This window comes from Cololabis saira, chromosome 11, assembly GCF_033807715.1.
Source record: "Cololabis saira isolate AMF1-May2022 chromosome 11, fColSai1.1, whole genome shotgun sequence".
Lineage (NCBI taxonomy): Eukaryota > Metazoa > Chordata > Actinopteri > Beloniformes > Belonidae > Cololabis > Cololabis saira.
In genome coordinates, this window is record NC_084597.1 from 22,172,018 (window position 1) to 22,194,044 (window position 22,027).

Sequence of the window (22,027 nt, forward strand, 5' to 3'; positions counted from 1 at the left end):
AAATTCTTGCAAAATTATTAATTCACCAAGTCAGAACCTCTGACTTTTGTTTATTCATAAATGTGTAAATGTTTAAAGTTATATTTTGTTTTAATGAATGGATGAAGTTTATTCAGTCATTGCAACACAAAACAACACCAAAAAAACATTGTACACAGGATTAACATTTCATACAAAACCAAAAAAATGTGTTGAACAATAACTGAAAAGGCATAGGCTGAAGCAAAATGCTTATAAAAGCCTATCCTATAGTACCAACTTTTTATTTTTGGCTACCGACCTCCAGAAAACCAAAAAGAGAATAGAAAAGCAAAGAAACAACAAAAGGCAAAGCAACAATAGAAAAGCAAAGAAACATTTACAGATGGTCAATTGCACTTATAAGCTTCAAAAATAGCTTTACAAACCATTTTCTTAAATACAACAAAAGAATGACATGTTTTTAAATTTATGTTGGTTAATCGGACATCCTGATTTTTTTCTCGTAATTAAACAAACATGTAGGCTACAGTCACAAGTTGTTGCGCATTTGAGACTTTATAAAGTTAGATTTTTTTCTTTTATTAAACTTTAAGCCTCTTCTAATGCAGCTTTAAAAAAAAATAACACACGTTTTTAAAGAACCATATACCATCATGCTGCCTCAGCAGATTAAATTCAGATGCAAACATCTGTCCCGTTTTGTAAAAGATCAATGCATCATCTAAAAGGATATGAATGCCACCCATCAAGCTAGAAGTTTACAAAGAAGTTGCCATCTTGCCCAGGGCCCCCAAACCAGGACCGACCCTGCTGGAACAGCACATTTTAAGTTAGTTATAGTTTCTTGACTTTAAGTTGTTTTCGTGTGAGTGAGCCGGGTGTCAGTTGTGTAAAACTGGTTTTCAGTCCTCGCTCCTCCCACGCAGGCTCTTCGGTCATGTGACCGCGGACTCTTCCTCAAACTTTCTTCGCGTGTCCGTCTGTCATGCTGAGCACGCGGCTCGTCCCCCGCCCCCCTCCAGATCAGGAAACGAAACCGGAATAATCTGAGAGGCAGCGCAGATCCAGATCCAGCGCTGCAGAGGTCTGAGCAGGTCTGAGCAGGTCTGCGGAGCATGGCGGGTCAGAGGAGCGGGGCTGGAGCTGGAGCTGGAGCTGGAGCTGTGACCGTCCTGCTGACGCTGCTCACCTGCTGCACCAGGTGTGCCCACGGAACCAGAGCCAGCAACATCATCCTTGTGCTCGCCGACGACCAGGATGTCCAACTGGGGGGGATGGTGAGTAGATGCAATCAGACAACACTCAGTTTATCAGTTGTATTGATAGATGATGAGGCTTGTGACTGGGCGGTGGCGTCATCAGAATTTAACTCGTATGTCAAAATTTTTATAACAAACACTAACTACATCCTGAAAACAGTGAGTCCCTCTATAGATTATTCTTGTGCGTGTATGTGTGTGTGTGCGTCTTTGTGTCAGATCATCAGAGGTGTCAAAAGTATTCACATCACATTCATTGCTCAGGTAAAAGTATAGATACTAGAGTTTAAAAATACTCCTGTAGAAGTTGAAGTATCAACTCAAGTTTTTTACTCAAGTAAAAGTATAATAGTACTGGTTTCAAAACTACTTAAAGTATAAAAGTAATGTAAGGGGGAAAAAGCCATTAAGGACAAAAATCCATTGAAAATGAATGCATCTTAGTATAATGCAAATATATTAAAGAACCATATATGTGTACTATTGAGCATTAACGTGTGTTTCAGGGAGCAGAATATGATGACTAGTTGCCTATAAGTATTGTAATGGTGCAAAAAGTCAAACTTCAGAGGCATGTTATCATTTATCCTTACCTTTATTGGAATGTACATCCAAGTTTAGCAGGAATCTGAGGGCAACGGATGTAAGAACAAAACTGGACAAGAACATCTGAAACAACCACAACCAAATTCACTCTATCCGGATGGAGCAATTTAACTGGATAGTTTTGTTTTAAAGGCCGAAATGAAATAGAGTAACGAGGCTGTTTTTAAAATGTAAGGAGTAAAAAGTACAGATAATTGTGTGAAAATGTAAGAAGTAAAACTAAAAAGTCGTCTGAAAAATAATTACTCCAGTGAAGTATAGATAACCAAAATTTCTACTTAAGTAAGGTAACGAAGTATTCGTTACTTGACACCTCTGATCAGACAACACTCAGTTTATCAGTTGTATTGATATACATGAGGCTTGTGACTGGGCGGTGGCGTCATCAGAATTTAACTCATATGTCAGAATCCAAATTTTTATAACAAACACTAACTGCATCCTGAAAACAGTGAGTCCCTCTACAGATTATTCTTGTGCGTGCATGAGTGTGTGTGCGTCGTTGTGTCGGATCATAGTGGGTCAGAGTCAATAAAATATAACCTCAGACAAACAACCATTTTACTTTGTCAACATGTATTTAACAATGACTCTGCTTAAAAACTACATGGGCAACACTAAGTACCCCCATGAGTCAGTTGTAGCTTTTTTCATTTGAAGCAGAAATCATTTTGAGCAGTCGTTTCCTGTGTGATTTCATCAGAGTTCTGGTCCGTTCTTCTTCCCAACGTTGCTTCAGGTCATTCAGGTTTGTGGAGGTTCACATCTACACCGGTCTCTGGAGGTCCACCACAGAATCTCACTAGAGCTCGGGATCGATTCAAATGTCAAGAATCGATTGGATTCCGATTCTTAAGATTCAGAATCGATTATCACCATTTGATTTGATCCGATTCAATTCGATATTGATTTGGGTTAGTGTTGCCTGGATTATATGACTGTAAAATAACTATTGAAATAATAATTTCACAATAATTATTGTGAAATAACTAAGAAATAAATAACTCAAAATAGGCATTTCAATATCAATTCAATTCATAGTTTATTAAAGACACATCTCGAGAAGAGGTCCATAGTACCATAAAAAATTATAGATATAACATACACGATATAAAAGACAACAACCTATGTAATAAATATCCATTTAAAGTGCAAAAAAAGAAAGAAATTGCAACAGCTCAAGCAGTAAACAAATTATTTTAGCTTGTCTGATTTATTCTGTCACCAGACACACAGCTTGCCATGAAGCACCTGGCACTTTTCAGGTATTTCATGACAAACCGTGTCCGATAACAGAGAAACCAAACAAGCTATAGTAAATATAGATAATATGAACTTCATTGAACTAATATAACATTTAGAAATTTAAGCTGAAATATCCAGCATTTTCTCTAAAGAAAAGCTCATTTAGTTCAGGAGTTTTCAAAACTACTGGGACTACTGGGATTAAAGTTCACCAGGCAAAAATGTAATGATGAGAAAAAAAAAAAAATGTAATAAAAAAAATCGATCTTTAGACATACAAATCGATTTTTAGGAATTAATATGAGAATCGATTTAGGATCAGAAAATCGATTTTTTTCAACACAGGCTTAAATCTCACCCAGGTTCAGTCCTGGACTTGGACTCTGAGGTGGAGCCCTTTGGGAACTGGTTGATATTTCTTGAGCATCGAACCTTCTGATCTTTGGGTAACTCTCATGGGACGTCCACTCCTGAGAAGATGGACAACTGTCTTGAATCATTTCCAGTTTTACTGAAGAATACTGAACTCATTTGCTGATGTCTGTCCCTCTTGACACACCTGAACCTACCAGAACATAGAAAGGTCTGACAATTAGCATCCTTGATGTTTATCTGAGGTGGATTATTTCTCTTATAATGGTTTAGGGTTAAAGGAGGGGATACAAACTTTTGCATGTATCTGTAAGTTGGCAGATATCCTTTTACAGAGGTAAGGTTTCTGACTCATGCCAACGTCCAGATCTGTTTTTTCTCCTGTTGGGGAGCCGGTTTCTGTCTTCCTGCTTTGTTTGCATGTTGAGACACGTTTGTTCTTGTTTCATTTCTGCAGACGCCGATGAAGAAAACAAGAGAGTTGATAGGAGCTGCGGGAGCGACCTTTGTGAATGCTGTGAGTATTCTCCCCTTGGGCAGGTAAGGAACAGCTGTTTCAGCTGCTTCCTGTCAGGAGATCAGCGGTGTTCTCTTCTTGGGCTCGGCTTGTTTGAGGGTTCACATTGTTAACCTCTTCCTCTCCTCTCCCATCACGCTCGTCGCCTCCTTGGGCGAAGTTCACGGTCACGCCGCTGTGCTGCCCCAGCAGGAGCAGCATCTTGACGGGTCAGTACCCCCACAACCACGCGGTGAGGAACAACTCGCTGTCCGGGAACTGCTCCAGCCCCCTGTGGCAGAAAGGCCCCGAAGCCGAGGCCTTCCCCGTCTACCTCAGCAAGCAGAAGTACCAGACGTTCTTCGCCGGGAAGTACCTGAACCAGGTGTGTTAAGTCAGGGGGGGGGGACCAGGATGTGTAGAGCAGTGGTTCCCAACCTTTTTTCCTTGGAGCCCCCCCTACTTGTGTCTAAGACCAGCCAGGCCCCCCGGCCCGTACGTACTAGCACCAAAATAGTCTTTAAAGGAGCTTGAGGCCGGATTGTGGCAGGATTTATTAAAAAAATTCGTATACGTTTTAAGTTTTCTAGTAATAATATCAGATGAAGCGTTCCAAACCCAAAAGAATGAGCCCTCTAGTGTATCTCTCCTTTGCCTTGAACAGGCTGTGTGCTGCAAAATGTGCTGCAATTCGGTCCCGAATTTCCCGCGCTGGGCTGTGGATGTGACGTCACATGACGCTGCATGCACGTTCTCCCCGTTCTCCCGTGCCGGCTTCACTGTTGGCTGCAGTACCCCCAACGGCCGTCGTGGTGAAGGGTGGCGCTAGAGAGTCTCATTTCTTAAAAGGAGCCTCATTCTCCTTTAATTAAAAAAATTAACATTATGTTTTTTTGATACATTTCTCTTTGGTTTACTCTGTATACATATGACTCTGTTTTTCTCCAATGTCACCAATGTATGAAATACGCACAAAAGAACGTAAAAATATTTCTGAAAAATGTCTCTTTTAATATGAGACCAACATTTTTTTAACATTTTTCCTTCAACAACCTGTCGGAGTAGATTAAATGTTGAGTAATGATATAATAAGGAATGAAATCATTTCCTGTGTTTGTCACCAGTGTATAAAAAACACAAAAAATATTCAAGACATTCATAAATTATTCCTAACAATGTCTTATGAATGACTCATTCGCAAATATAATTTCTACAACTGCATTTCTACAACTGCATAATTTCAAAGCAGACAAAGTTTCGCGCCCCCCCAGAGATCTCTGGGACCCCAGGTTGGGAGACACTGGTGTAGAGGACCAGACGGGTACGTTCAGCACGGCGTCCTCCAGATCTCATGTTTGCTGTGATTGAACCTGTTTTAATGAGCATCGATGCTGCGTCACGATGGGGTGATGAAATGTTCTCCAGCGCACTGGGAGGAGCTCCGATCAGACCGTATACAGATCCTCTGTCCAACCTTCCTTCCTTCCTTCCTTCCTTCCTTCCTTCCTTCCTTCCTTCCTTCCTTCCTTCCTTCCTTCCTTCCTTCCTTCCTTCCTTCCTTCCTTCCTTCCTTCCTTCCTTCCTTCCTGTTTCAAGAGACCTGAGATCACCTGATGCACCTGAGGTGTTACCAGGTGATATTAATTACCATAGTGATGTCATAGCAAGCATCATCAGATGCAGAGGTGCTCCTTCAGTCACATGACCATCACTGCAGCTGTCCTGACTCACTTCTGACGTCTTTGGTCCATCTGCGTGGTCTGAGGTCCCGTAGAGATGCTGGAGTCCAGATCATGCTCCTGCAGCACATCTGGAAAAACACGATACTCCAGCCATTGTATCAGAGATACAAGATCATCCATCCACCTCCCAGAGATCTCGCGCTCCTCACAATGACGAGGGTTAAAAACAGTCCTTGTCCTTTTTACTCGCCGCTTCTCTTCTGCACAGCATCCTTCAGCTCAGTCTGATGCAGCCAGATGTAAACAGCTTTCCGTTGTCATGGAAACTCATTATAACCAATGTTAAAAAGTGTCAGAAGTGCCGGCAGAAGTCCTCCAGACAGACCAGCTTCCGAACCAGGGTGAAACCCGTTCATAAGTCAAGTTTCGGTGGAAAATAGTTCCGCAACAGAGGAATCAAGAATGTATTTAGTTATTTCTTATTTTTTTCTCTAAAGAGTTTGAACTTTAGATTCATAAATTCAGCCTTTTTTGTCTAAAGCGTGACAGATGAATGCATCGCCATGGCTCTTATAAAAGGGTGAGGAGTCACGTAGGAAAAATAAATAGTCTGTCTGGTCAAGCTGGTGAAAGATGAAGTGTACCGGTACTTTTGTGTGTGATTGTGTGAATACTTAACACAATCTGCCCAAATCCCCCAGTCATGGGACACGTGTGAAGTGTTAAACCAGGTCCCTGGAGATGGAAAACAGACCCCAAGGACTCAGGGAAGAGGTTCTAGTGGTCACGATGCAGATAGACTCCAAGATTGATGATCAGTGTTATATTTAGTTTCTGGAAAGACTGCAGACTCATCACACGACCTGTCTCTTATCTTGTCTCCTTCCATCAGTACGGTCAAAAAGAAGCGGGAGACGTCGGCCACGTCCCACCTGGCTGGGACCAGTGGAACGCGCTGGTGGGTCCCGCGTAGAAACGGAGATTAGATACTCATATTTTGACTTTATTAACCCTTTAATGTTTCACATGTTAAATGATACACAGTAAATCTCTAAATGTTCTTTTTGTATCATTATAAATGAATTTGTGTTTTATTTCATTTCTTTTATTGCATACAACTGTTATTATTATTGTTGTTGTTGGTTCAATGATGAAATACATTAATTAATAAAATAAAAGGATGAAACATTGAAATAAGAAGTATTTGCAGGACTTCTCAGCAGCGCTTGTTTGTTCTCTGCAGGTGGGAAACTCTAAGTACTACAACTACACCCTCTCCGTCAACGGGAAGCCGGAGAAGCACGGCAACAGTTACGAGCACGACTACCTAACGGACCTCATAGTGAGTCACCGTCACACGCTCACATGTGACTTGAGCTTGTGATCAGCTGGGTTTCATGCGATCAAACATCTGGGTTTGGCTCTTGCGTAAGAATTTAAAGGAAGAAATGACTGCGTTTACTCCCTGAACTTCCTGAATCAGCTTTCCGTCGTGTGCCACTCAGCAGTGTGGAGGGTTAATGATCTGTACAAGAAACAAGCTACGGTCACAAAGACTGAACTGGTCCCTGCTACAGGTTTCTGACAGTTTTTGGGAGTGAAGGTTTGTGTTTTTACTGTGTCATGACTCATTGACACACGTCCTAAAACCAGCTGTGCAGCTCCTGTTTCTGTCCAACCAGCCCAACAAATCTAGTGAAAGTCTAAACTTTGAAACCTGCAGTTCAGTCCGGCACTCAACTTTAGAACATAATAACGTGGTTTAACTCCAGTTTGTTTGTGTGGAAACATGATAAAATTAATTTAATCGCAGCTCCAAGTTTAACATAAATACAAGCTGATATGAGCAACAACATAAAACTTTTTATCGCCATACAATTATTTATTTATTTAAATAAAAATGAATTCATATGCGCAATTTTTAGATCCCCATGATTGATCAGCTTCTACATCCACCTTCAGCAGCGAGAACCCTCAGTAGATGTTTCCTTCAGCAGGAACTCTCAATAGATGTTTCCTTCAGAAGCAGGAACTTTCAGTAGATGTTTCCTTCATCAGCAGGAACTTGCATTCTTGGAAACTCCATACTTGGCAAGTCTGATTGGGAGAATGTACTTTGGAGGACACAAGAACTCATCTCTTTCTTTCTGCAGTTGAAACAGCAGCGTACTTGTGTTCTTGGTGACATCCCAGCTCAGCTAAAAGGCTAACATTGCACTGTACACGTAGCAACTACAGTTTATTTGGTTATAAAAAATAAACACTCTGAACACTAAAACAACTAAGAATGGACAATATATTGCTCTTACTCAAGTTCTTATAATCATTACCTTATACAATGTGCAATGTGTTTTGACCATGTTTTCATAGCTGGCGATTTTAACATTCACGTTGATAATCCCACAGCCCAACTGCAACTGGATTCTGTGGTATGTTGGAAACCTTTGATCTGTGAGCATGTGACAGAGGCCACACACCAGTGAGGCCACACACCAGATCTGATATTTCTGTCTCTGTTGTAACGGATGTTGGCCTTTCTGATCCCTTCTGTGATTTCTTTGAAATCTCAGTTTTTCCAATCATCCAAACTCTGTCAGTGTCTTGTGCTGCTGGATCTGGGTTCAGCTTTTGATGCTGTAAATCGGAAGATCCTTCTTGACAGACTGGAAAACTGGGTGGGGTTATCAGGTCTAGGTCTCGGTTGGCCCAGATCATATGTTGAAGTCAGGAGCTTTGTTTTTTCTACCGGTGAAAGTAAAACCGAGATCATGCTCATGACATGTGGAGTCCCTCAAGGGTCGATCCTTGGAACAGGGTTATTCAGCCTCTACATGCTTCCACTTGGTCAGATCATATGTGACAACAACATTGTTTGTGTGTGTGTGTGTGTTAGAGTGTGTGTGTGTGTGTGTGTGTGTGTGTGTGTGTGTGTGTGTGTGTGTGTGTATAAAGGGACTTCAGGTCTGGATCCAGACCCTAGTAGTTGGTAGAGGAACTAGGGCTGTTCGATTAATCGATTTTAAATCGTAATCGCGATTATGTAATTAGAACGATGTTAAAACGTGAAAATCGTAAAATCGATTTTTCACTTTTTTTTTTTTTTTTTTTACCTTGTCTGCACACATATTAATGATTGATTGATGTTAATACCTCTCAATACCTGCGACAAGTGCCCCATCGGAGAGGCTCTTTAGTGTAGGAGGGGGCGTTGTAACATGCCACCGGGCATCCCTCAAGCCAGATGTGGTAGACCGGCTCGTGTTCCTTGCAAAAAACTTGCAAATGTGAATAGCAAATGTAATGACTGACATTACACACCTCTACCTCCTTCATGGGTTGCATTATTATTTAGCATGCAAACACCCAGTTTAGTTTAATTAGAAAATGTCTTGTTTTATTTAATTGGAAATATAACTTACTGTATGTTTGCAAGTGCTGATTTGCTGATTTTTTTTTTTCCAGAGATAAAACTTTTTTTCAACTTATTTTACAGAGTTTTGCACTTTATTCATTCATTTTTGGTTTAATAAGAGCAAAGTTTGCACTTAAAGCCCAATGGGGCAAATGTTCAATAAAAAAAAAGCATATTTGAAATCATTTCTTTGCCTTTTGTCAATTCACAAAATAATCGTAATCGTAATCGAAAATCGGATTTTGAGAGAAAAAAAATCGAGATTTTATTTTTGGGCAAAATCGAACAGCCCTAAGAGGAACCTGAGGGTGTTCGTGTGTACTGTAAAGGTCTGATCGTGTCTCCACTTGAATGAATCTCAGAATGGGTTATAGACACATAGAAATCATAGATTTCACACTTTTTAAATTTAAATGTCATCTCTTGTTTGTTTTCATCATATTTTAAATAAAAATGTATGCATAAATAAAGTGAAAACAAAGCTCTTGGTGAGACGATAGATTTTGAGGTCTCAGATGCTCCACTCGTCACTTCAGTCACTTTCACACTTGTTCTTGTTTTCGTCCAGGAATTAAAAGAACGTCTTAACTTCCTCATCTACGGTTTAATAAATGTACATTTGGCCGCAGAAGTGTGACTCTTGACTTCTGTGTCGATCTAGCTGAACAGGTCGTTGCTTTTCCTGGATGACCGGAGCCCTCAGCATCCGTTCTTCATGATGCTGTCGCCTCCAGCTCCTCACTCCCCCTGGACGGCAGCGCCGCAGTACCAGAAACAGTTCACCAACATCCAGGCCCCGCGAGGCGGCAGCTTTGACAAACCGGGGAAGGTATGTCAGGGGGGATGTCGGCCATCATTTGCGAGGCCCATGTTTGAAGGCATTTCTGATGACGCCTCAAATGTCTGCCTGTTTTAGGACAAACACTGGCTGCTGCGCCAGCCGCCCAACCCCATGCCCAACAGCTCCATCACCTATCTGGATAATGCTTTCAGGAAAAGGTACAAATGAACGTCCTTGTCTTACTTTTTGAGTCCCTCGCATGGCTGTGGAGGAGTTTTAAACCGTTCTTGTCTTCCTTTTTTATGCATGTCTTTCTTAAGCTCCCGAAAAAGAGTTTCATTTAAGCTGAGGTCCAAAACCCGGATTCTTTTCTCATTCTGATGTAGATCTGCTGCTTTATATGGGATAATTTCCTGTCACATGAACCAGTTTCATCAGTCAGACAGATGTCCTCACGTGTGTATCTAGAAGACTCTGGTCTACAGAGGACTTCATGGTCCACTCGGTGACGGGCAGGTGTCCGGGTCCAGACTATCATCCCTCCACCACCGTGCTTGACAGTGGGAGGTGGTTCTGCTGGTTTCCTCCAAACATGGTTCTGGACATGAAGACCAAACATCTCCACGTTGGTCTCATGTGTCCAGAGGACATTGTTTCAGAGGTCTGCAGGTTTGTTGACCTCAGTCCTGCTTCCATGATCTTTTAGACAGAAGAGGTTTCTTCCTGAAACTCTTCCGGACCAACCGTCCTGGTCCAGACCTCTCCTGAATCTGCTGTCATGGACTTGAACGTCTAGCATTTCAGTGAGGCCTGGAGACTCAGAGATGGAGATCTTCAGTTTTTCTGAGGGCATACATTTTCTGGGCTGTCCATCCCTGGGAAGATTAACATCTGTCTTATACAATTTTTTTTCTGACTGTAGATGGATCAACTCCAAAAACGTTTGGACCCTTTTTAAATTGGTGACGACTAACCGTTGCTTCTCTAAGACCACTGCTGATGTTTATCCCTCATGGCATTGTGTCAACGATGATCAGGAGCATCTGGATGTAATTTATAAGAACTATGGGAACAATAAGGGGGTACTTAGGGTTTCCCACATGGTCTTTGTTTTTGCTTTCCTCTTTTTGGCTCCAGATCTGTTGAATAAATAACAATATTTATTTATTTATTTAAAGGTTTAGTTATCAGGGACAATGCACATTAATAATACATTTAAACAAATGTAAAATATGCCAGAATTAGCCAAAAAGGCTATTTTGCATCTGCTGTCCCTGGACTGGTGTAAAATAGTCAACCTAAAAGAAAAATTATTAAGATATTATCAATAAAACATTTCCGAATAAGAAGGCTACATCAGAATAAAGATTAAAAGGTAAGAGACTAAGCTAAAATACATACACACACAGGTTAACATAAGCTCAACAACAGACAATTGCTACAAACGAAAACAGAAACATGAAGCAGCAACAGTAACATCAACATTAATAACACAAGACACAATAACACACTAACAGGCCAAAAACAAACAAGACAAAAGCACTAAGCACAGAATAAAAAGCCATGCACAAAAAGCAACATTGTAACTAGACAAACTACTAGGCAACATGACAGGCAGGGCAGCAAGCCTGGAAAATTAAGCACTAAAATTGAATGTTGACAGCCTTGGCCACTAATTAACTACTTTTTTTAGATAAAATTTAAAAGAAGAATAATTTGATTGGTTTCTAATCTCAGTCGGTATGAAGTTCCACACACGAGCAGCCCTGATAGAAAATGCAGACTGGCTAAAAGCACTTTTCCTAAACTGGACCACACAATCTCCTCTAGCTGCTCCGTGTGGATGTTGATGCCGCCTTTATAAACTGGTTCAGTACAGGAGGAGCAAGTCCATGAATGATTTTAAACAATAGACATAAGTGTGAGTATTTGATGAGATTTTCCAGATGTAACAACTTATATTTCAATAAAATATGGCAGTGATGATAGTCATTGGATTTCTTGTCCAGTACCTTAATGTTTTTTTTATATAAAGAAAGTAGTGGTTTAAGTGCAGTGTTACTAGCTTGAGACCAGGTTGTCAAGCAGTACGTTATATGGGAGAAGATCATTGAGTGCATGTACATTAGTGCAGCTTTGGTTGACAATACAGTTATAAATGTTATCCATAGTTGTTGTCTATTAAGTAATACATGAACATGATGTTCCATCAGGTGGCAGACTCTGTTATCTGTGGACGACATGGTGGCGCTGCTGGTGAAGAAACTGGGCAGCATAAAGGAGCTGGACAACACCTACATCTTCTACACCTCAGACAACGGCTACCACACAGGTGAGCTCAGTCAGTCCACCTGCAGCCCTCTGGTCCTGGTGGTCGTTGTGGTTGTTGAGCATCTCCTTCTGGATGCCACATCGCCTTCATTCATCATCATCGGGTTATTATGTTTGTATTGTTTCAGGGGCGTTCCCAGTTACTTTCAAATGGTTATCCAGCTAACAGATTTTCTTGCGCACTAATGAAGTTAGTTTTTAATGATTTATTCAGTTCATCAGTGTCGGTCTCCATGGTTACATTTGAAATAGTGGAGGGTATTCTTCTCACATCAGATCAAATATGAAGGAACATGTTCTTGTTTTGTTAGGGGCTTGGTCTTTTGACTGTTGGCCAGGTCAGCCAGTGGCCCGATGTGACGACGTTTGCAACTTAGCGCTGTTTTAACTTTGATTGTGAATAAAGACCTGACACAGCACGATCATTCATGTTCTAAAGAGAACATGCTTTGTTGTGTTGTTGATTTTACCAACGGACCGCCGTCACCGGTTGAGGGTCCAGAGTCCGGACAGATCCGAGGACGAAGTTTAGCTCTGAACCTTGTCGGTCGCATATGATTTCGGCGCCGGAATGAGATGTGAAACTCTAGGTTCCTGATGCAAACGTCCTCCAGCAGCTTCGCCCCTGCTTCTGTGGACCGGCTGAAGGAACAATCAGCCACGCAGGATCACTGCCGGACATCCGAGCAGAAGTCCGCTGGAACCACAGACTTCAGGAAATGACGGATGAAGAATTAGGTCACGTGACCTGTTGGTTTCGAACCCTGTTTTTCTTCGTGCGAGCCAGAGCCATGGTGTTTGGGAAGCTGATAGGAACATGCCCACCGCATGTCAATTAAAGTTAGCTTTGCTCCAAGCTCCTTCAGCCAAACCTGACTAGATATCTGCAGAGCTCCCATCAGATGTTTCCAGCGGATAAACCGTTTAAATATGTTGACTCAACGGTGAAATCACAAATGTACAATCTTAGTTTCATGAGACCCAGAAGGTGGAGGGTTGGCGCTTGTTCTAGATCAGTGGTTCTCAAATGGGGGTACGCGTACCCCTGGGGGCGACATGAAGACACTCCAGGGAGTACGTGAGATTTTACAATATACATATATTTAAAAAGTAGCATCCATGCAAAAATCCTTTAAAAATAAATATTTCATAAATAATTGAGAAAAATATAAGTCTAAATTCATAAAATTAATTTTATCTTCAGGAGTAGGCTTTTCAACTTATTATCCTAAAACTGCAGAGTATCCCCCACACCAGGACAGTTCCACCTAACCTGTCAATCACCTGGCTTCACCTGTCAATCACTTGGACCAACGATGGAGTCGTGGATGAAGCGTAGCAGCAATATTTTTATGTTTTTAATAAATCAGTTACTGATAGCACAGTGCTCTGTTTTAGGTCTTTTTTTTTTACAACCAAAAGTGCTTTGCGCTGGTTAGGGGGTACTCGGCTGAAAAAATATTTCACAGGGGGGACATCTCTGAAAAAAGGTTGAGCACCACCGGTCTAGACCAGCAGAGCATGCACACATACCGAGACTTGAAATGAGTATGTTTGGACAGATTTGATCAGAATTCATTTAAATGAATATTAGTTAGCATCATATGTTAGCATAAACTAAGTCAAGCCAAACTAAAATCGCTAAGCTTGGATTGACGTAAGGGGGCGGGGTTCCAGTCAGCTTCCAGGTCGGTCTGTTTTTCCCATGTACAACATTTAGTATGAAGAAAAACAGGCATTAAAAGCACTCTTCAGTAAACCTGTGGATGACATCACAGAGGGGTTGTCCAGTTCTTGTTATACAGTGTTTGGGGTCTCATGAAGACTCTTGTGTAAGTTCCATATCTGGTCATTCATTGTGCAAAGCTAACTTCGCCACATGTGACCTGACGGTGTCCCAGATCGAGGTCTGCATCTGCACTTTTACCGAGTTAAATTAAGGTTATTGTTTATCTCCTCCCCTTCGATCGTGAACCCTGCTGTTGTCTCTATTCCAGGTCAGTTCTCGCTGCCCATCGATAAGAGGCAGCTGTATGAGTTCGACATCAGGATCCCGCTTCTGGTCCGGGGTCCAGGCATCAAACCCAACCAGACGCTGCAGGTCAGAGCCGTCCTCCCCAACGACCGCCACAGATGTGGTGTTGCGGTACGCTTCAGCATCCGTTTGTTTCTGACCCTCTCAGGCTCCGGTGCTGAACATTGACCTGGGTCCCACCTTCCTGGACATATCTGGTGTCAACCTGTCCACTGTGAACATGGACGGACAGTCCTTCCTCTCTCAGATGGTCAGCTTCCTCCACCTGTTTATAGGTTTGCCGTTTTTTACTCTTTTCTTCCAATCTTAACCAAAGTTTCTGTCCAGGCTCCCTCACTGAGAAACGGCACAACACGCAAACTTTTCCTGGTAGAGTACAACGGGGAGGGACATCCTAAAAAGGACCCTGCTTGTCCCAAACTAGGCCCTGGACTGTCTGTGAGTAGCCAGCTATGCAAGTTCCAACATCACCAGCGGAGTTGCTGCTTAGTAGGCATGGGGCGATATACGATATTATCGTATATCGCGATAAAAAACGGCTGCGATAACGTTATTGTGGGGTACTGTAATTATCGCCAATTTTTTTTTTTTTTTGGTCACACAAGGCTACCAGCCAGGTAGAAGCCAGTGTTATTTTTTTTCACGTATTTTATTAATATTATTTATTATTATTATTATTTATTTCATTTTTTTCAGAGAGTAGTACAATCCGTGTGCATTTGACTACTGTGGCACTTTATTTTCACTCAATCTTTGTGTTGGCCATGCAGCTTTTGTTTTGTATACTACAGAGCAGTGCCTTTATTTTATTATTTTTCCAGAGAGCCGTACTAGTAGCAGGCAGCCAGCCACTGTTAAAGTTTCAGAGAGTAATACAATCAGTGTGCATTTGGCTCTACTTTGTCACTTTATTTCTATTTGTCACTTATTTCTTTCGACTCTCAGGGAAGTATTTTCTTACAAAAAAAGAAAGTTCAAATAAGTACTGGTACCAGTACTATAGTTTACACTTTGTAATGCATAACATTTACAGTACACTATTTGTTCTCTACCTCAAGTGTCACTGTGTTGAGAATGATTTGAGAATAAATGTTCTGAAGGAACCAGTGGATCCACGGTTAGTGTTTTTCCTTGCATTTTAAGAATTTTATAAGCGACATCCTAATATCGTGATAATATCGTAATCGTGATATTTTTGTCCACTAATATCGTGATATGAAATTTTCATATCGTCCCATGCCTACTGCTTAGTGGTCTGATGTTGTTCATTTGTCTGGATCCAGACACTAGGGTCTGCTGTAGGAACCGTAGGGGTATTATTGATGTAATTCAGTGTAACCAGTAGATTTCACTATATTTTGTCAGGAATGTTTCCCAGACTGCGTTTGTGAGGATTCCTACAACAACACATACGCCTGCGTTCGGACCCTCGGCGGCAAACAGAACCTGCAGTACTGCGAGTTTGCGGACAGCGAGGTAATACCGGACTCTGGCAGATCCGCTGATTCACACACGAGAGGTTTTGCTGGAAGAACCAGGCGTGAATCTTTGTCTGTCTCCGGTTCTGTCTGCTCAGGCTTTTGTCGAGGTGTACAACCTGACGTCAGACCCACACCAGCTGCAGAACATCGTGAAGACGGTGGATCCGTCTGTCCTGCAGGCAATGAACCAGCAGCTGATTAAGCTGCAGTCCTGTGTGGGCGACAGCTGCCGCGACGTCCAGACAAGAGGAGGCCACAGACGGAGGAGCCGGTCGCCAACCCTGCCAAACATTTCTGAGGTTGGGGATGGTTTCTTTTCCCAAAAAAGTGAAGACATGACACGTTCCAGAAGGAACGTGGATTAAAACGAGCCCATTTAGCTGCTGAAGTACAAATGAGGGAATCGGCTCACGTCACGTTTTACCAGCACATTCGAAGCTAGCTTAGCATAAGGACCAAAAAGGTGAGAACAGAGCTTGAATGTCTGACTAGTTTTGATGAATTAAAAATCATTTAGCTGTTTGTTTTTTTAAACACATAACCTTTGTCATGAAATAAGTTTATAGACCGCTAATTCCCGCTGAAACTCAACTCCATCTAAGTCTCGGCTTTAACTTGTGGAAACAACAACCAGCTGCCAGCTGTTTTCATAAAATTTAGTCACTGTTTTTTATCATTATTTTTTATTTAAAATCTCTCCAGCACTTTCAGGGAAAGAAAGACGATTAAAGTCCGTCTTCAGGTGCACCGGCTCCAGTTTTGCCCTTCAGATCTTGAAAAATCAACTTTATCCTCATGTTTACTGTTATACTTTGAGTATTATCTGTAATAATTCTCATCGTTTTAGAAATGTTTCTTTGTCAGGAGCCAAAAAGGGAACTTTCATAAATGTGATTGACAGGATTGTTTAATCTGGTGCACCTTCTCTTTTGCACTGAAGATGTGTTTGTGCCTTAAATGTGAATTGATTTGCACTGTGATGAAATTAAAGATCAGCATTTAAACCTCATTGTCAGTTACTAGGCTTCAAGTCCTCACTGGACCCGACCAGTCTATCTAGATATGATGGTGTGAAATATCCAACAAAAACAGTCTGCAGGTTTATTGGAATATGATGTGGATACTGAGAGCTTTACAAGATCAAACGTAAATGAGTTGCTGCTGATGTTCTGGACTTGCAGCCAGAGGGTCTCCGGGGTCGCTGGTGAAACCGTGTACATGTCAGATGTATTTGTACACAGCTTTGTCCTGCAGGGTCTGAACCTCCAACTTGACGGGACACTTGTAGAAATGCGACAGCAGCGACTCCGAGTACCCGATGAGGAAGTAGAACTTCTGAGGCAGCAGCCTCTGCAGCAGGATGGCACACACGATGAGTGTGTTGCCACGCCTCTTGATCACGACCTCGTTGGCCAGGCAGCCGTGGAAGGTCCCGAACATGAACCTCCGGATGAAGACGTCCTCCACGGTGCGCTCGGCCGCCCCCTCCTCACCTTGGAGGTTACCTGTTGTAGGACAAGGGAAAGGTTCCTGAAATAAGTGTTTCCCTGCAGGTGATGAGCAGCAACGTACGAAGGGAACGGGTTAGACACGTTCTTACACCCTCGTTTGATCTCACGTGTGCTGTGTGAAAACATAAAGCCTCTCTGATCAGAAAGGCTTTAAGACTTAGAGTCTAAGTCTTAGACAAATAAACACTCGGACGGACAACAAGAGTTTGTTTATCTAAAATGAGGAAAAAAGTGTTGGAAATACCAAGTACCCTGTACTGTTTGAACAGGATTTAAGAGGGTACGGTGCAGCAATTGTACAGGCGTGTGTTAGGGGAAAGACATCAGCAATGGTTTTAGAGGGGCAATTCGATCCGGAAAGGGTAATGACATTATTTATTAAACATAAAATAATTAAAATATCACTGGTGGATGTTTCTACATCCTGAAGATGTGACAAACCCTTATTTTTTGTGGTATCTACCACCAAAGAGCAACATAGCCATGATCTGTTGGAGTAGAGTCAGTCCTTGTAGATGTGGAAGTGTTTGATATGAGTGTATGGAGTGTTTTCGTGACGGTGCCCACCGGGGTGCTGCGACAGCCATCCTTTACAGTGGCCGATGTGATGAGGGTGATAAGCTTGCTCGTATGTCAGCGGCTTCTCTCCTTTCCCAACTCGGACACGAGCGGCTCGGTTCTGAAGGACAGAAGGTGGAAAGAAGAGAATAAAAGTCAGAAAACCTCAACTTCAGGCTTGAGACTTCAATAAGAGGACATCACGATTGGTCTTAAGAGCAACTGTGGCTGCACATCAATCTGGAACGATTATAAAAGCATTTGTAAATGATTTGGAGTTCAATTTTCAACAGTGAGGAAGATTATTCATGAGTGGTCTCTAACGCAGCATCCTTCAAACGTATTGTTGTGGAAAAAACCATTAAATGCTCTTTAACACGTTCTTTCCAACTGGGTGAATAACTGGACTGAAACTGAGGCTCTAAGTTACCAAGGATAAGACTTGAAAAATTATCTAAATTTCAGCAGATTTAATTAAACCATTGCAAACATACATGAGGGGTCTTGATGCAAAGTGAGAATGAAACAATGGAAGCATCATGATTTTAAGGCACAAAGGATGATTCATTCTTACGATTCGAGTAGATAAAAACCTCTTTAAGGTACGTGTTCATTTTTTTAAAAAAGACTACTACTACTGGTCTGTACATTTAGCTTGGCCAAGGCTATAATTCTGCTGCTCTCCGCAGTTTTGGTTTGATCAAGTGGCCAAGGCTGAATTTTCTATCACACACGTTGCTCTGATGAACTCTCAACACTCATAGTCTCAGAGTAATCAATCACTGTGCAAAAATAATAATAACCAGAATCATATGCTGTAACAATGCACCTTTCAATAACCATGTCTACCTCATACTGCTGCACCTTTCATTTAATTTTTTTTTTTATATATATATATATATGTTAATAAGAGCTGTCATTTGTGTATTTACTGTACAGTGAGTGAAAATAACCGAGTCAAATTCCCTGTCTTGTTTGACCTGACCTCGCCAATAAACCTGATTCTGAAACTCCATGATGTCCGTGCTTTGTTTATTTAAAAAGGATCCCCATTAGTCTTCACCATGGGAAGACTATTCTTCCTGTGGTCCACACATAGACATACAAAAGAACAATAATGCAACTCAAAAAGGGTGAAAAACATTCACTAGAATTCCTGAAATAATAAATTGAAACAAAAATAAAAGATTAAGTAACCAACCAAAACCATCCACATCTTAAGTAACAATATTCACTACCATCACCAGATCTGTATCCACTTTTTTTGAGCAAAATAGTTTGCAACGACTTTATAAGTAGCGGGCGTTCTGCTATCAGACCTTTCTGTTTAGTAAAGCCTATAGTTAGTGTTTAGTAAACCTCTAGCTGGTGTTGGTAAATCTCTAGGTAGTGTAAACTCTAGTGTGTTAGTCAGTAGTCATAGCTGCAGCTATAGAACAAGACTATAATAGTCTCAAATATAGCTTTGTGGTAGATATGCTGCTATAGGCTTATGCTGCAGGGGGGCAGTTTTTCCTTGCCACTGTTTGGCTTAAGGCTTTTCTCCCACTATGGGAGTTTTTACCTGCCATTGTTTATGTAACTAATAATTGCTCGGGGGTTTATGTTTATGTTCATGTTCTGGATCTCTGGAAAGCGCCTAGAGACAACATCTGTTGTATTAGACGCCATATAAATAAAATTGAATAGAATTGAATTGAATAATTTTTAATGTACCTACACCACTATTTATAGTAGTATAAATATGTTATGTTATGAATCTTTATTTCGGCTTGTACAGAACAAGATGAAAAGGAAGAAAAAAAAAACAAAAAAAAAAACAACATTTCTTTTCACTGTAGGTGTAGGCTGAAGCCGTAGCTTATAGTGCCTACCCTTTTTTCTTATGATCAGCAAAAATATGAGACATTAGCTTTTACTCAGTGAAAACAAACAATACATAAAGAAGAAAAAAAAAAAAGTAAGACAAAAAATAAAATTGACATTTCACATCCTAGAATGTTTTTGATAGTGTACTTTATTATTATAGTGTTTTATATTTATTTACAATATTTTCTTTAAACAATTTCTTAAACTTGACGATAGAGCAACACATTTTTAGGTTGTTATTACAACTATTCCAAATTTCTCTAGCCTTAACTGATGTACATCTCTTTTTAATATTAGTTTTTGCTGTCGTCATCTCAAACATGAGTTTCCCCCTCAGGTCATAGCAGGTTTCTTTTATCTGGAACAGGTCCTGAATGCAGTTTGGAAGCAGTTTCTGCTGGGCTTTAAAGGCAAATAAAACCGTTTTCTGCTCTACTATATCATGGAATTTTAAGGTATTATATTTAATAAAAAGATTATTTGTTGGTTCATAATAGTCGGTTTTATTAATTATCCTTAAAGCTCTTTTCTGTAATAGAAAAATAGGGTTTGTATTTGTTTTATAGGTATTACCCCATATCTCCACACAATAAGTCATGTATGGAACTATGAGTGAGTTATATTAGTTATATATATATATATATATATATATATATATATATATATATATATATATATATAGTTTTATTTACTATTGCTAGGGTTTTAGACATTCTTGATTTTACACTATTTATGTGTGATTTCCAGCTAAGTTTATCATCGATTATTACCCCCAGGAACTTATTTTCATATACTCTTTCTATTTCCATACCACTAATTTTAATTGTTATATGATTTTTTTTTCTCGTGTGCCAAAAATTATGAACTTAGTTTTAGTTAGGTTTAATGATAACTTATTGATATCAAACCATGCCTTCACATTTTTCAGTTCTCCTTCCACCACATTCAGCAGCTGTTCCAAATTCTTCCCTGAACAATAAAGGTTTGTATCATCAGCAAACAAGACATAATTTATTATTTTAGACACTTTACAAATATCATTTATATATAATATGAACAATTTAGGACCAAGCACTATATAATATATACTATATATCATAATATACTTATACAATATAATATACTGCTATTACTATACTATATATATATATATATATATATATATATATATATATACACACTCATAGCCTACAGTAATTTACAATATATTTACTATTAAATTTATAATATACTTACAATTTGCAAAATAATCACAATATATAGTCATAACTTCCTTCTGAACCACAGCTGCTTCAGTCTCCTTTTAAAACCTGACACCTTGATTATTGCAACTAGACATGGGAGGAGATGGTTCCAGTGTGTGACTGCTCTATACATTACTGTTTTTTTCAATGCATTGCTAGGCAGAGAAAAGTGATTATCTAGCTTTACCTTGCAGCACGCCACAGTGACGTGGAGGCCTCGACTCCCAGACGAGCTGCCCTGCGAGCCGGACCGAGCCAGGAACCCCTGCAAGAACCACCAGCAGGTTTACATGAGGACACAAGAAGCTTTACAAACACACCCTATCTGAGTTATTAAACACCCAGAATACAGAGGCTGTAGAGTCTAACTCCCACAACTGCATCAGAATAAAATACATAGCAATAATAATAATAATAATAATAATAATAATACAATAAATCACTTTAAATAATATCGAATTACCAGAAGTCTCGCGCTGCAGCTCAAGGACGCCGCCATGTCTTCTTATACGCAAAGATGATGAAAAGGTTTCACGGATCGCTGTTTGACTCCCAACGTGGTTACGACGTTTGAATACCACTCACACTTTAAAAAAGCTGTAAATTACAGCCTGACATGACACTTTGAGCCAAAAACCACAAATTCACGCTCAAGTCTCGTCACCTTAACCCGGAACTGTTGCGTCTGTCGTGTGTCGATTTCCACCGGAGGTCTAATCAGCCGTACCGACCGGAAATGAGAAAATAAAGCAGTTTTAAATAATTAAATGTACAATGAAGTTATGGAAAAGAGTAGCTGGAGCTAGACTAAGGGCAGAGGTGAGCATTTGTGAGCAGCAGTATGGTTTCATGCCAAAAAGGAGTACTACAGATGCAGTATTTGGTCTGAGGATGTTGATAGAGAAAAGGTTTGCCAACTCCCTGAGAAATAAATGAGGGAAACCTCTTTTTTTTTGCCCCTTTTTTTGTGAGTGAAACGATTTTTTAACTATTTTACTCGAATCTGAATTGAATTAGATACATATTTTTGAATGAGATGAACACATGGAAAACAAATTATTATCCAGCAATTCACTTTAATACAAAATAACAAAATGAACTGAATAAAATAAGTATCTTTCTTAAACAGAAACCTGTCCCGGCTAACTTAAAATTGTATAAAT

General features: G+C 40.4%; 2 protein-coding genes across 2 annotated transcripts; one reads left to right on the forward strand and one right to left on the reverse strand.

Annotated features, from left to right (window-relative positions):
• The first annotated feature begins 1,013 nt into the window (after positions 1–1,013).
• Positions 1,014–16,686, forward strand: gnsb (glucosamine (N-acetyl)-6-sulfatase (Sanfilippo disease IIID), b). The gene is made up of 13 exons (XM_061734008.1): positions 1,014–1,259; positions 3,922–3,981; positions 4,142–4,345; positions 6,535–6,600; positions 6,886–6,984; positions 9,716–9,883; positions 9,971–10,053; positions 12,049–12,167; positions 14,164–14,267; positions 14,350–14,451; positions 14,529–14,639; positions 15,567–15,677; positions 15,778–16,686. Exons 1-13 carry the CDS (start codon positions 1,098–1,100, stop codon positions 16,045–16,047), a joined length of 1,659 nt encoding a protein of 552 aa, XP_061589992.1. The 5' UTR covers positions 1,014–1,097; the 3' UTR covers positions 16,048–16,686.
• On the reverse strand, positions 15,997–21,568 carry mrps24 (mitochondrial ribosomal protein S24). The gene is made up of 4 exons (XM_061734009.1): positions 21,328–21,568; positions 21,052–21,129; positions 17,761–17,872; positions 15,997–17,187 (listed from the first exon to the last, which is right to left on the reverse strand). The coding sequence occupies exons 1-4, from the start codon at positions 21,361–21,363 to the stop codon at positions 16,904–16,906; spliced, it is 510 nt and encodes a 169-aa protein (XP_061589993.1). The 5' UTR covers positions 21,364–21,568; the 3' UTR covers positions 15,997–16,903.
• Positions 21,569–22,027: the final 459 nt, after the last annotated feature.